At 37.2% G+C, this 12,172-nt stretch overlaps 1 protein-coding gene across 1 annotated transcript in view; it reads left to right on the forward strand.

Annotated features, from left to right (window-relative positions):
• Window positions 1-1,177: 1,177 nt before the first annotated feature.
• LOC104160686 (leucine-rich repeat and calponin homology domain-containing protein 3) overlaps window positions 1,178-12,172 on the forward strand; it is a gene marked incomplete at both ends in the record, with an annotated part of 12,051 nt that continues 1,056 nt past the window's right edge. The window contains 7 exons of the mRNA XM_009698878.1: window positions 1,178-1,322; window positions 2,838-2,964; window positions 3,735-3,840; window positions 4,028-4,164; window positions 5,113-5,222; window positions 9,437-9,530; window positions 10,415-10,535. Coding sequence (XP_009697180.1) covers window positions 1,178-1,322; window positions 2,838-2,964; window positions 3,735-3,840; window positions 4,028-4,164; window positions 5,113-5,222; window positions 9,437-9,530; window positions 10,415-10,535 — 840 coding nt within the window. The remainder of the gene's footprint in view (window positions 1,323-2,837; window positions 2,965-3,734; window positions 3,841-4,027; window positions 4,165-5,112; window positions 5,223-9,436; window positions 9,531-10,414; window positions 10,536-12,172) is intronic.

The following is a 12,172-nucleotide window of genomic DNA, read 5'->3' on the forward strand; positions in this document are numbered from 1 at the left end:
TTTTTTTTTAATTATTCATGACACTGATTCAGGTTAGATGGGTTTTTACAATGAATGTCTGCCTTCCCTTAAAAATGTAAAGGTGAAGTGTCAGTTTATTAAACAGGCAGTATCTCTGTAGGAACTCCTTGCTGACACAAGGTGCTCTTGATGTGAGCATAACTCCTATCAGAATTAAGAGCTGGGTGTGTGTTAGGAAGTGGGAACTGTTAGTGTGTGTTTGTAAGAACTGTCCTTTGGCTTTTATAAGCAAGAGCTTTCCTTGACCTTTAAAGAAAAAAGAACCCTTTGCAACTGTGTTATTTATCACAATGCAGCTTTTACTCTTGAATGAGAGTAATACTGATGGAATCTTATACATACAGACTTGTAATTGGAACTGGCTAAGGAAAAATATTGATTTTTCAAATACAAACATTTGGTAGGAGTTTTGGTTAAACTTTTATCTCTTGCCAAGCAAGGAATGTATGATCACAAAGAAACAGTAAACCTTACTGCTAGCAGCAAGCAGAGCACTTCTCTGCAGCTGGGAAGACTCTTTATTGAAAATCCTTCCATTGCCTGATTGAGATTACAGGCTTGAACTGGTATCTCCCTGAAGGAGGGAATGCTTTGGCTAGAGTATAGAAGGCTTATCTCAGGTGTGTACCTCATGTTTCCCCTGTTGGAAGTGTTACTGATAAATGTGCATGTATCTACATAAAGTATCTATTTTGGACAAGAAACTTGAAGCTGAGATTTCCATGTAGCAGGGAGTACCTTAGCAAGGGGATGGGAGAAAAGTACTTTCTGATTATTTCATTACAGGACTGCCTACACAGTACCAACTCCATAATCTAAAGATGGTCCTGGAACAAAGATTTGAAGCTGAGCTTTCAACATCTTACGCTAGCGTCCTCTAAGCATAAGGCAGTTTGGGATGTGAAAGTGTGACTGTGACAGGAGTGTTGCATTGGGCTATCTTTTTCTCATTGTGACTCAAAGATTTTAAAAGGTGTTGATTTATTTTGTGTATGAAGTGAGTCACTTCATAATCTTGAAACTTTTGCAGGTAGGACAGTGAAACTGATTCCTGTTCAACTGTTCCCACTGTGTGGTGGCGAATATACAGGCAATACTTGTCTTCATGAGGTTTTAAGATAGCTTTAATGAATGTTTCTTTTTTTCCTCCCTTCAGATTTGTCACGGAACAGACTGTCAGAGCTTCCAGCAGAAGCATGTCACTTTGTCTCCCTCGAGAGTCTTAATTTGTACCAGAACTGCATTCGATATATCCCAGAGGCTGTTTTGAACTTACAGTCTTTAACATTTCTAAATATCAGGTAACAATTATCTTAGGAATTTTGCTTTAGCATCAGTAGTCTAGGTTTATAAATTTTGATGCATCTGTAAGTAATGCTAACGTAGTGTGTGATCATCACATTGTTATAATGAATGTCATTGATTCAAAGCAACCCGAACCAGTCTTACCTACTTAGGTGGATCAGGGAACATGAGGATTAAGCAGCAGTTTGTAGAAGTGGAATATGAAGAAGCAAGCTAATTCCAACGTAAAGGACTCACAAAATAAATTCCAGTAGTTTTCATGTGAAATACAGGCATGCAGACTGAAAAGGGATGATAGAGTTTTTGGATAGTCTTTACAATTCAGCTCTCAGCAGCTGAATAAGGCTTATGCAATTTCGCTTTACCTTCACTGTACTGGTGGCTTTTAAAGATCTTTCTCAAGCATTAACACTTCTCCGCCAGCATTAAAAGCTAATTGCTGCAACTTAGCCTCTTGATGAAATTCAACTGTGTACAGCATCCTCCATTTGTGGAAGGTCTTTTAAGAGGTGTGGAAAGTTCCTCATCACAAATTGGCAGTGATATTAATCAAGAAGAACTTCAGGCTGTTTACTTTGGTGTTATACTTTTGCCAATTGAGTATGCTTATGTTTTGGGGTTTTTTAATTGATGATGAGACTTGTAGGAATAGGATATTAATCTAGTATGGGTTTCCTATTGCTGTGGTCTCTAGGAGGTGCAGTCCAATTATTATCCTTTTAAAAGCTGCCATTGATTCATCTACTGCTCAGACTCTTTTTTTTGCTTTAGTAGCAGGGAAATCTGGGTTTCAAGCATGAAAAAATACAGCAGCATATTTTGCTAAATGTCAACATCTGATCAAAAGTTTATTTAAGATCCTAATAACTTTCTAATCATCCAGTCACTGCTTCTTGCTGTGGTTTATTTTTAAAGGGAATCTTTCTCTTTTACAGTCCGTTCTCATGCTGCCTGATTCTCCTCTGAGGTTACGGTCCAGTCATGTGACCTCATATTTGCTTTAATAGTAGTTTATTATGAAATGTCCAAGACTGGATTTTGGAATAGTGAAATCCATCATACCGAGGTTCTTGATCCACATGACTTACTCAATTAGAAATACACTTTTAAATACTCAGTAAGCAGTAACTTTTTCTGTGGCATTTTGTACATGCTGACTGGCAATACTACCTGTCAGAAAGGTTTTTGCAGTCTGTTCAGACATGCTTGTTTGTGATAGAGGATAGCCAGTTATCAGAAGCACCTGAAAGGGCACAAAAATAACATTCCCCAGCACTGAGTTTGAAAGCCATCTGATCAGGCTTGGTACTTGATATTCAGAGTTTTTTCACACATAACTAGATCAAGTAATGAAGAACAACTTCATGGAACTACTTATACAGTAATTATATAAAAACTGAGTTAATCATCTAAATGGAGTGTGCTTTTTGTTTGTGTCTTTCATTGCATTAAAATGTGAGGTGATTTCTCATTGGAGTTCTGATGATTTTGTTTTCTTTCTGTCCAAAAAGTCGAAACCAGCTTTCAACATTGCCAGTCCACCTCTGTAGTCTACCACTAAAAGTTTTGATAGCCAGTAATAATAAGTTGGTTTCAATACCTGAAGAAATTGGACAGCTCAGACAGCTGACAGAGCTTGTGAGTATACAGTTATTTTTTTGACTATTACTATTCAATCTTTAATTTTTAATTGATATGTTTAATAGGTTTGGAGGTGCTTCAGAAGAAATAACAAATTTTTTTTAACTGATCAAAATAATGTGGTAATTAGGATGCTATCTGGGCATGTGCAAGATCAATGTCCTGTTTCTCATTCTACTGAGAACTTTGTGATTATAAACCAGTCACTTGTATGCAATGGCAAAATACTTAATTCTGCTTTACCCTAAGGAAGATTTGTATCCACCATAGTATCTGCAACTGTGTTTTGACTTTGTATAGAGGTGTTACAAAACATTTTGAAATACTCTGATATTTTAAAATTTTTTTTATCTGAGGGAAAGGTGCTTTGCACTGGAGAGCAAATGATCCACGTCAATTAACTAAGAGTCTTCCGTATTTTTGACAGGAACACTGGATGGAGTTAGAGCCTTTGGTGCATTTCTTTCTGGCAGGAAGCTTTTATGTAGCAAGTTGTGCTGTCTCAAATAATATGGAGTAACTTGAATGAGAGAACTTGGAATAAAGTTCTACATCTAAATGCTTAATCTTTTAGAGCTTTTATTTCCCTGAGTATTTAAAATGAGAATAATGCTTTACATCAGCAATAAGATTTAATTAATGTAAGGATCTGAGATGTTGTGTAAGTAGTTGCCTTTTTCTTTCAGTCCCTAAATAAAATGCTACATATTTTAGTTAACAGAGGCTTATCAGTCAGTGGTAACTCATTCTTTACTCTTGCTTTCTAGGATGTGAGCTGTAATGAAATACAGACAATACCTCCACAGATTGGCAATTTGGAATCCTTGCGGGACCTAAATGTCAGAAGAAATAATTTGGTGCGTTTACCTGAAGGTGAGATAAAGGCTGTCGGTTATAACAGCAGAAACTTCAAGCACTTCTTTATTTTCAATGTCTTTTTCTTCCCCTGAGAGCTAGAAGCAGCGTACTCAGTTATTTTGTAAAACACATATTTTTATACTCTTGCTTTTTTTTATACTCTCTTAATCTGCTCAATTGTATGTTTTTTTTCTATCTCCAGAGCTTGCTGAGTTGCCTTTGATTCGATTAGATTTCTCCTGCAATAAAATAACAACAATACCAGTTTGTTATAGGAACCTCAGACACCTGCAGACCATCATGTTAGAGAACAACCCTCTCCAGTCACCCCCTGCACAGGTAAACTCTAGCTAGGAATTCGGATGACTAATTCAACTAAAAAGGGCAGAACAAAGTTGAAAGCTGAAGGATTCTATTACAAACTTTGTTTAAGAACAAGAAGATTTTACATAAAGTGTGTTGTCTGAAAGTGTTAAATATACAGCACAGCTTGAAAAATCCCTCTTTTCTTGCTTTACTTACTAGTAGTCTCACCTATGGGATATTACTAAGAATTCCACTGTTAGCATTGTACAAATGTTAGCTGAACATTTTTGCTTTCAGTGTAGGAGAGAGGAAGCTCTGTTAGGCAAGACTGATTTTGTGCCACTCAAATGTCTGAGTGACTGAGTGCTGCTGTGTGCTGGTTCACTTTGCAGCAAACAGCTCAAATTGGCCTTTGAGCTAGAAACTGCAATATGGTTACTGACTAATTTGAGTTTTAATGTGGGTATATAAGCCCTTGAGTATTACAGGTTCTACTGTGAGCTGCTGCTTCTGAGTCAAGAGTGGCACTTGCTAAGACCTGTAGTTTAAATAGGGTTTTGCCTCCCTTTTGAAGCAGACAGCTGTTAGTGGCTTCATTCGCTTTAAATTTGAGCTTGCTTTGGCAGTCTGCCACTGCCATTCAAAGCTGGGCATGGGTGGGATGCATCTGTTCTGATGCCAAGGGTATAAATTCTAGTACTTGTAAATGCTTATGTCTTGTTTGCATGATGAAATTTCAGCATCCAGCTGACAAAGTTGCATGCAGACCAGATGTACTTGGAGGACAGCTTTCATTTGTCTATCACAGGCATCCCGTGATGCTCCATTTTAGCTGTTTCTCTAAAATGCAGTGAGATTAGAAGAAAAGATGCATTGGTTGACATAAAAGTGCTCTCAACTACAGATTAAAAGTCTGTAGAGTACTTTGGTGAAAATATATTGTCAAATTATACGTATGTAATTTTTAATTTTTTTTTTAAGATATGTATAAAAGGAAAAATTCACATATTTAAGTACCTGAACATAGAAGCATGCAAGATAGCTCCAGACTTGCCAGATTACGACAGGAGACCTATGGGATTTGGATCTTGGTAAGTTTGGCACAATCCAAGTTCCTAGTTTTGGTGACATTCAGGAACATTTTGTCAGTTGTCTGAGTTTTTTAAAACAATTGATCCAAGGATTGTTCTTTGATAAGTGCATTGACATAGGTGGCTTTGAAGAATGTAATTTGTGTTATCTCATGGTGCATTCTAACAAAGTACCACTATATAAGAGGCAGGGAGCAGATCAGAAGAAAACCTGGACAATATCGTATGAAAGGCAGTGTTAGAGTTGATGTATAATAAGAAGAGAGGGTTGATATCTTCATAGTACAGGTGGTGTGCTCTCCTGTTGTTAATATGTGTGTTCAACTTATAAGATCTTAATGTTTTCTGCATACTTACTGAAGTATATCCCTGCTGTGATTTTTAACCTTTTGTACAGAATTTTATAATTACTGTGCTCAAACCACAGGTGTAAATGCTGATCTCTACCCCATTAGTAAACTGTTATTTTTGGCAAGCTTTCACTTGGTGCTGTTGCTTAGTGTTGTAACACAAATATTGGAACAGTCATCAGTATCAGCTGCTAAATTAACATGTCTAGAGAAAAGCAGGAGTTAAGATTTATTTCTCTTACATGATATAGAAGAAAGGGAGTCAGTGAAGTATGAAACTAAACATATATAAAAACTACCTCAGTCATCTTGGAAGGTGGTAATAAGGTGTGGTGGAGTAAGTTGCTAAAGGATGTACCACTGTCTTGGCAGCAATAAACACACATCAGAAGGCCTCACAATAAATGATCCTGAGTCAGATTTGTAAAGAAGAATTTGCATGAAGGACTGACAGAGTGATTCCTCATCAGCACTGAATGTCTTAAATTATTTTTCTGGATGAGGTCAACATATGAGCATTTTGAGTGTTACTCGGCTTCCTAGAGTATAAGCTGTTGCAGACAGTTTCTGCATAATATTGAGGATACTGTCTTGTAACTGAAAAGGCTATAAATGATAAAATGTTTATCTCTCTGTTTATCTCTAGCATAGTTTGTTTATTTTTTAAGAGAAACTCCAACAAAATCAGTGGGTTTTGTGCTTACTGATTTATTGTTGTCTGTAGTTGTATATTACTATGCAAATTTTCATTAATTGCTTTTGTGAAATGAGAAGAATTAATGTATTTTAATTCTAGCTTGGAATTATGAATATAAAAACAAGTGCAGAACTGGTTGAGGATGCTTTCTTTAGAGTTGCTTCCAGATTCAGCTGTATGAAATGAGCTTCAGCTGGCTTTCCTTTAGCTGTATTTCCACCCTCAAGAGGAGATAAGAGTTGATGTTAGAATTATTTGTTGTTACCATGATGTTTAGGGCATTTAGTGTTGCAGGTCATTCCTCCTGTCTTCATGTACCTACAGAAGAACTGTCCATGGCTCAGAGTACGTATTAGGAGAAAATGGTAGAATGATCCAGTGGAAGAGACAATCCCTAATTATTATATGCTTCTGGAACTTGGGATGAGAGAAAGAAAAGCATTCAGCTACAACATAGTTAATATTTCCAGGCTAGTCACAAGAGCTTTTTGTTTGTTATCGTCAAAGGTGACCAATAGAAATAAGACATCAGTCAATATAGCTAGACTTTGTTGCTGTTTTATCTGATAAGCTAGGTGAAATATCATGGAGGTTAAGAATCTGAAACTGAGTGGTAGAGATTCTTAGGAGTTTAAGGAAGATTGAGTCGTGCTGTCATTTCATTCTTGATCAAACATTTTTTAGTAACAAAGTTGTTCATACTGCTAATAAAACAAGATAGTCTGAAACATTGTGGCAGAAAGTGTGGTTTGGCGATTCTAGCACCGCTAATTGTTTTAGCCTTGTCAAATTATATCAAACTGTCTCACCAGAGTGAAATCTTGTACGTTACAGTCCTTTTCCAAACACAAACTATGTGAAATGTATCTTGCAGCAAGTTTTGATCTGCTGCAGCCAGTCTCTCATTTGCAACACTGAGGTTCAGAGCAGCTCAGGTTGATGCTGAAGTGAATGTGATTGAGAGGAGGCAAAACCGTTGAAGCTGTGTAGCAGTTCTTTGGGCACTGAGGCAGACTGGTGTAGTCTGGAGTTAGAAGGTTTAAAATGTGAAGTACTCATACATGAACCAGTATAGTGGATATTCTGGGACTTGGACAACTGTTCTTTCTTACAGGAGGTAAAAATAGGTGTTTTAGTGTGGCTTTGAAGCTGTATCTTTGAAATGTTGGCAGGTATTGTCTTTCCTTTGGCTGTTGGCCTTACCAGGTGTTTAGCTTTTCATTCTTTGATTTCAAGCCTTACATAGCTTCCCAGGTAAGTTGTGATTGCCCCAAAATGCTCTGATCTATCCAGATGCCTAATTGTTGTTCCTTGTAGCTTGTTGGTCAGGGAGGAAGAAAAATCTTAAGTCTCAACTGATTTCAGGATGGCTGCTGTATGATTATAAACATGTGAAGTGTGCAGCACTGAATAGCTGGTTTTAGATGTGAGAGCTGGGGAGAAAACAACTTTCATGTTAAAAAGGAGAAGAGTCCTGGGAACAGTGATTATGGATTTTTGAGCTTCTAGATAACCTTAGCGTTAGATGTATAGCTTTTCAGAATCTCTAATTGAAAAAGAAGGCTAAAAGAAGAAAACTTATATCAAAATACTTCCCGCTTTTGAGATGTAGCCAGATAGTCATTTTGATGCTCGTCAATTTGCAATTATTGTTCAATTTACAACAGGGTTCTCAGGAGATTCTGAAAAGATGGATGCATTTAAAATGGAATTATACTGGAGATTGATTTTTCTTTTCTCTGACCCATGTTTTAAATCCAATATTTAAGTACTGTGAACTGTTAGCGTAAGTATGGTTCTATTGTCAAGAATTTTCTTTTTTTCTTCCCCACCCAAAAGAAGGGAGTTGTTTTTTCTTTCACCTTTTTTCTTTCTAGGGATTTATTATGCAGATGATCTTTCTGATCAAATACAAGGCCATGAAGGTGAAACTATTTTGAGTTAATCAAAACTCCATGCAGATACAAGACCTTTTCTTTTGGCATATATCTGCATAGAAACAGATGTATAGCCTAACGTTTCTCAACTGTAGCCCTCCATCCCTCCTGTTTTTTGCTGGTTTATGTCTATCTGAAAATTAAACTATCCCAGAATAACAGTCTGTCACTATTCTATGAAGTCCCATGCTGCATAAATAACAATAATAATAATGATTAATTTGAGAATAAGTATTTACTTATTTCAGGATTTCAGAGGGAGCAACAACTTGAGAGCAATACCAGCGAGAAAATGACCTGCAATTTAGTTATGATGGGGTGAAGCAATTAGCTTCTGAAATGCATTCTTCCTTGTGTATTATGTAGTAATTACTGCTGCAGTTCTCCCTGGAGCGTTGAGTGCCAGTAGGACAGTTGATCCATTGTCAAATGCCATCTGCAGTGGATCAGACAAGTCCCATTGTCTCTTTGACTGTAGCTATCTGCAGCAGTTGCCAGACTTGACATCTGTGATGGCTGTACTGCTGAATTACATAGTTTCTAAGCCCAGAAATTTAGAGAAGAGCTGTATGGCTGTTTGGTTATGTGTATTGCAACACTAGGCACGTGTCTAATGCCTTTGTCTACACGTGTCACTGACAAAGTCAGGCTCTGTAGATGAAAACTGTACTTCTATATTTGTTATATTATGAAGTATTTGCAATAGCGTCCAGCTTACTGCGCAGTTTCTCAGATAGGTGATTAGGATACAAACGATAGTTATGTAATACATTCTGCGTACTTTTGTGTAGAAGTAGTAATTCTGTATTTTTAGTAATTTTGTGCAGGTGTGTGCTTACTCATGAAAAAGTTTGTGGGACAGGGTTTTTCAACCAAAACATACAAGTAGCAGAAAATGGAAGTTTGACTTGTTAAACAGTGAAATAAGAGACCACTTTGCAGTTTTCTTTGTTGTAATTTCTGCTTGGGAAACGTTTGAAGTATGGATATATACTTTGGATCAGATTAGCTCTTAAAACGCTAGGTAGTGGCAGGTGGACAGGTATGTTTGTAGTTATAAACATGTGCCTCTTGTTCCATGTGGCAAGTGCGGTATGATGCTTTCTAATATGCTGAGCTTGTGAACACATTGCACCTCTGCTTGGTGGCTTATTCTACTTTTGTTCTGTAATAGCTCAAAAGCTTTTGATAGTGTTTATATTACAGTAACTAAAACTGTGTGTTTGACAGCCATGAGGAACTCTATTCCAGTCGTCCGTATGGAGCACTTGATTCTGGCTTCAATAGTGTGGACAGTGGAGACAAAAGATGGTCAGGGAATGAAGTAAGTGTTGCAGCTTTATTTTTGTTGAGTCCAGTATTGTACAGGAAAGAGAACTAATAAGTACACATCTGGAAGCACATTCAATAGGTAACATGTATATGCTAGTGTGCAGGTTGTCTTGAGCCAAAAATATTTGTTGTTTTATTGGAGAAAATAAGAACAATTTTATATGGGATGGAATCAAAGTTGGAAATAATAAGATAAATATATAAAGCAGTGCATGACAGATTAATTTACTGGAGTGTAAAAGGTGAGAAAAATGGGATTCCTCATTTTAAAAAAACTTATAACTGTAGCATATTACAATGTTGAGTCAACTACAATTACTCATGAGTAGTTGTTTCAATAAAATAAATCTGAACAGGAAAATTAAGCTTCAAAAATGAGATGCAAATTTCATCATTTTTCTTAGCACCTTGTTTCAAATGTTAAATTCTGCTTGCCATTTAGAAGCAGGAAAATGAGATCTTTTAGGAAGGAGACTGTCAATTATTCTTGCCAGGAAGAAGCTTTCCTTTCCTCTTGGGACAACTAGAAAAGACAGTAGCCAAGACCTAAAGTGTTTAAGTGAGCTATACTCTGTATGCCTGCTTGCACTCCTAGCTTGGTGTTTTAGGGGGTTGTAGGAGTTTCCATCCTGGGATACTTTCAAGCACCTACAGATATTGCAAACAAAACTGTAGCCAAGTTGGTTTTTTTTTTTAAGAAGGCTTAAATATACGTTTTCTAAAATGATACATTATAGCTGTATTTTGCTTTAAGTAGGTCTTTTGTATGTGCAAAACAGGACAGTTGAAGTAAAAACGTAAATCAATAGGTAGTAGCTTACAAGATGAAGTTTCAGAAGAAAAGTGTTTCTTGATTTCACTGTTTGTTTTCTAAAGCCAACAGATGAGTTCTCAGATCTCCCTTTACGTGTGGCAGAGATCACTAAAGAACAGAGGCTGCGAAGAGAAAGTCAGTATCAAGAAAACCGAGGGAGCACAGTTGTAACTAATGGTGGAGGTAAATAGTAATCTTTTGGCTAACAATATTTATTGTCATCATTATTAAAGTTCCAGAATATTTGCTATAAGTTGTAAGTTATCTAAAGAGGAAAAAGGGAAAGATCTAGGTAGAATGATACAAAAACACTGTTGTGTTAAGGATGTTACAAGGCAAAATCAAATAGTATCAGAATTAAGATTATCTGGGAAACATTATGTCAGCTTCTGCATATGTGCTATGTTAAAGTCTTCAACTGCTTCAAATAGTATTTTTGAATCTTGAATTTCAGTGCATGGAGTTTTGCTGCTTGAGCTACTGGGGAAAATTTACAGCAGTAGCAAATTGTCAGTGCTCTGTGCTGACTGCTGTCCGAACAGGATGAGCAATGTTGTCTGGGAATTTCATATTTCCAAGCAGCAAAAGTGCCTCATTCAGCAGTCTTGGGTTTTAATCCAAACATGCAAGCCATCTAGGAGGGACTGGTATTTGTGAGTGACATTGCTTTTTTGCACCTTCTTAGTTGGTCATCCTGCAGTCTTATAGTAGCACCCTCATGTCTGTTCAAGAGGTGACTGTGCTTTTCATGTTTCTTGATCTCTGCAGTCCTCCATTTTAACTTCCAATAATCTGCTGTTACCGCTGTCTCTTTGTGTTTATATGTCCCAATTTTAGCATTCTTCTAGGTTTGTTTTTTTCAGTCATTGCCTCTTCTCCATTTTTCTGCACTATGTATTATTAGATCTCATCCCCATATACTTTGATTAATTTTTCTTCTTTTTAAGCTACTCCCTGTTTTCCATTTCCCCTAATGGCTACAATTCATATTCCCTTATCTGAGTGTCACTTCCCAGCTACTTGTAGTCTTCCATGCCCAGCTCCCACTTTTTCTTCTCTCTTCCCTACTTCTTCTCCCCCTCTTCATCTTTTGCCATCATCTTTTCTTGGTCTCACTCTTTTCTGCCACAACATTTTGTTTTCTTTGGCATCTTTTAGAAATACCTGAAACTTTTTGGTTGTCTCCCACTCTTTTACACATTAATGGACAAAAATTTCAGTTCAAGCAGTTACATTCTGGCAAAGTTAGAAGAGTTGAAGATACGGTGTTGTGCGAAGCCCTGTGCAGCCATAATAACAGGTAGTGCTGCCAGCTCCGCCTCCAAGACTAACTTTATTTTGTTCTTTGGGTTTTGTACACCAGGGGTTTCAAAATGCCTCACTAGTCTTTTAAGATGGAGAGTGGTCAGTTTATGAGTAGGAGTATCTGAGAGGGGCACAAGCCGTAGCACGTGGCTGTCAGTGATCCAGGAGATGCTTTCCAATTTTGTGTTCCTAACATAGATACTGAAGTGTTTTACCTTCCACTGTATTATTATTATTATTATGGTGATCATTTAAGTTTAATAAGCGAGGCTGGAAAGAAGGAGTTTTTTGTTTTAGTTTGTTTTGTTGGGGTTTTTTTAAGATTTGAAACTGAGATGGAGATTTAATGAAGCCAAAGTATATAGGAATGCTGTTTTGGATGGTTGTAGCAGCAGAGGAGGTGGCTTTGGCAGTAACAGTTGCTAGATTGTGTGGTGAGGCAAAGAGAAGTCTGTTTTAGACAAGCAGGAAGGGGGCGGGGGAGTAGGGGAAGAATGTCTGCCAGAGAGGCTGGG

Source organism: Cariama cristata, unplaced genomic scaffold, assembly GCF_000690535.1.
Source record: "Cariama cristata isolate BGI_N322 unplaced genomic scaffold, ASM69053v1 scaffold42924, whole genome shotgun sequence".
In the NCBI taxonomy this organism is placed as follows: domain Eukaryota; kingdom Metazoa; phylum Chordata; class Aves; order Cariamiformes; family Cariamidae; genus Cariama; species Cariama cristata.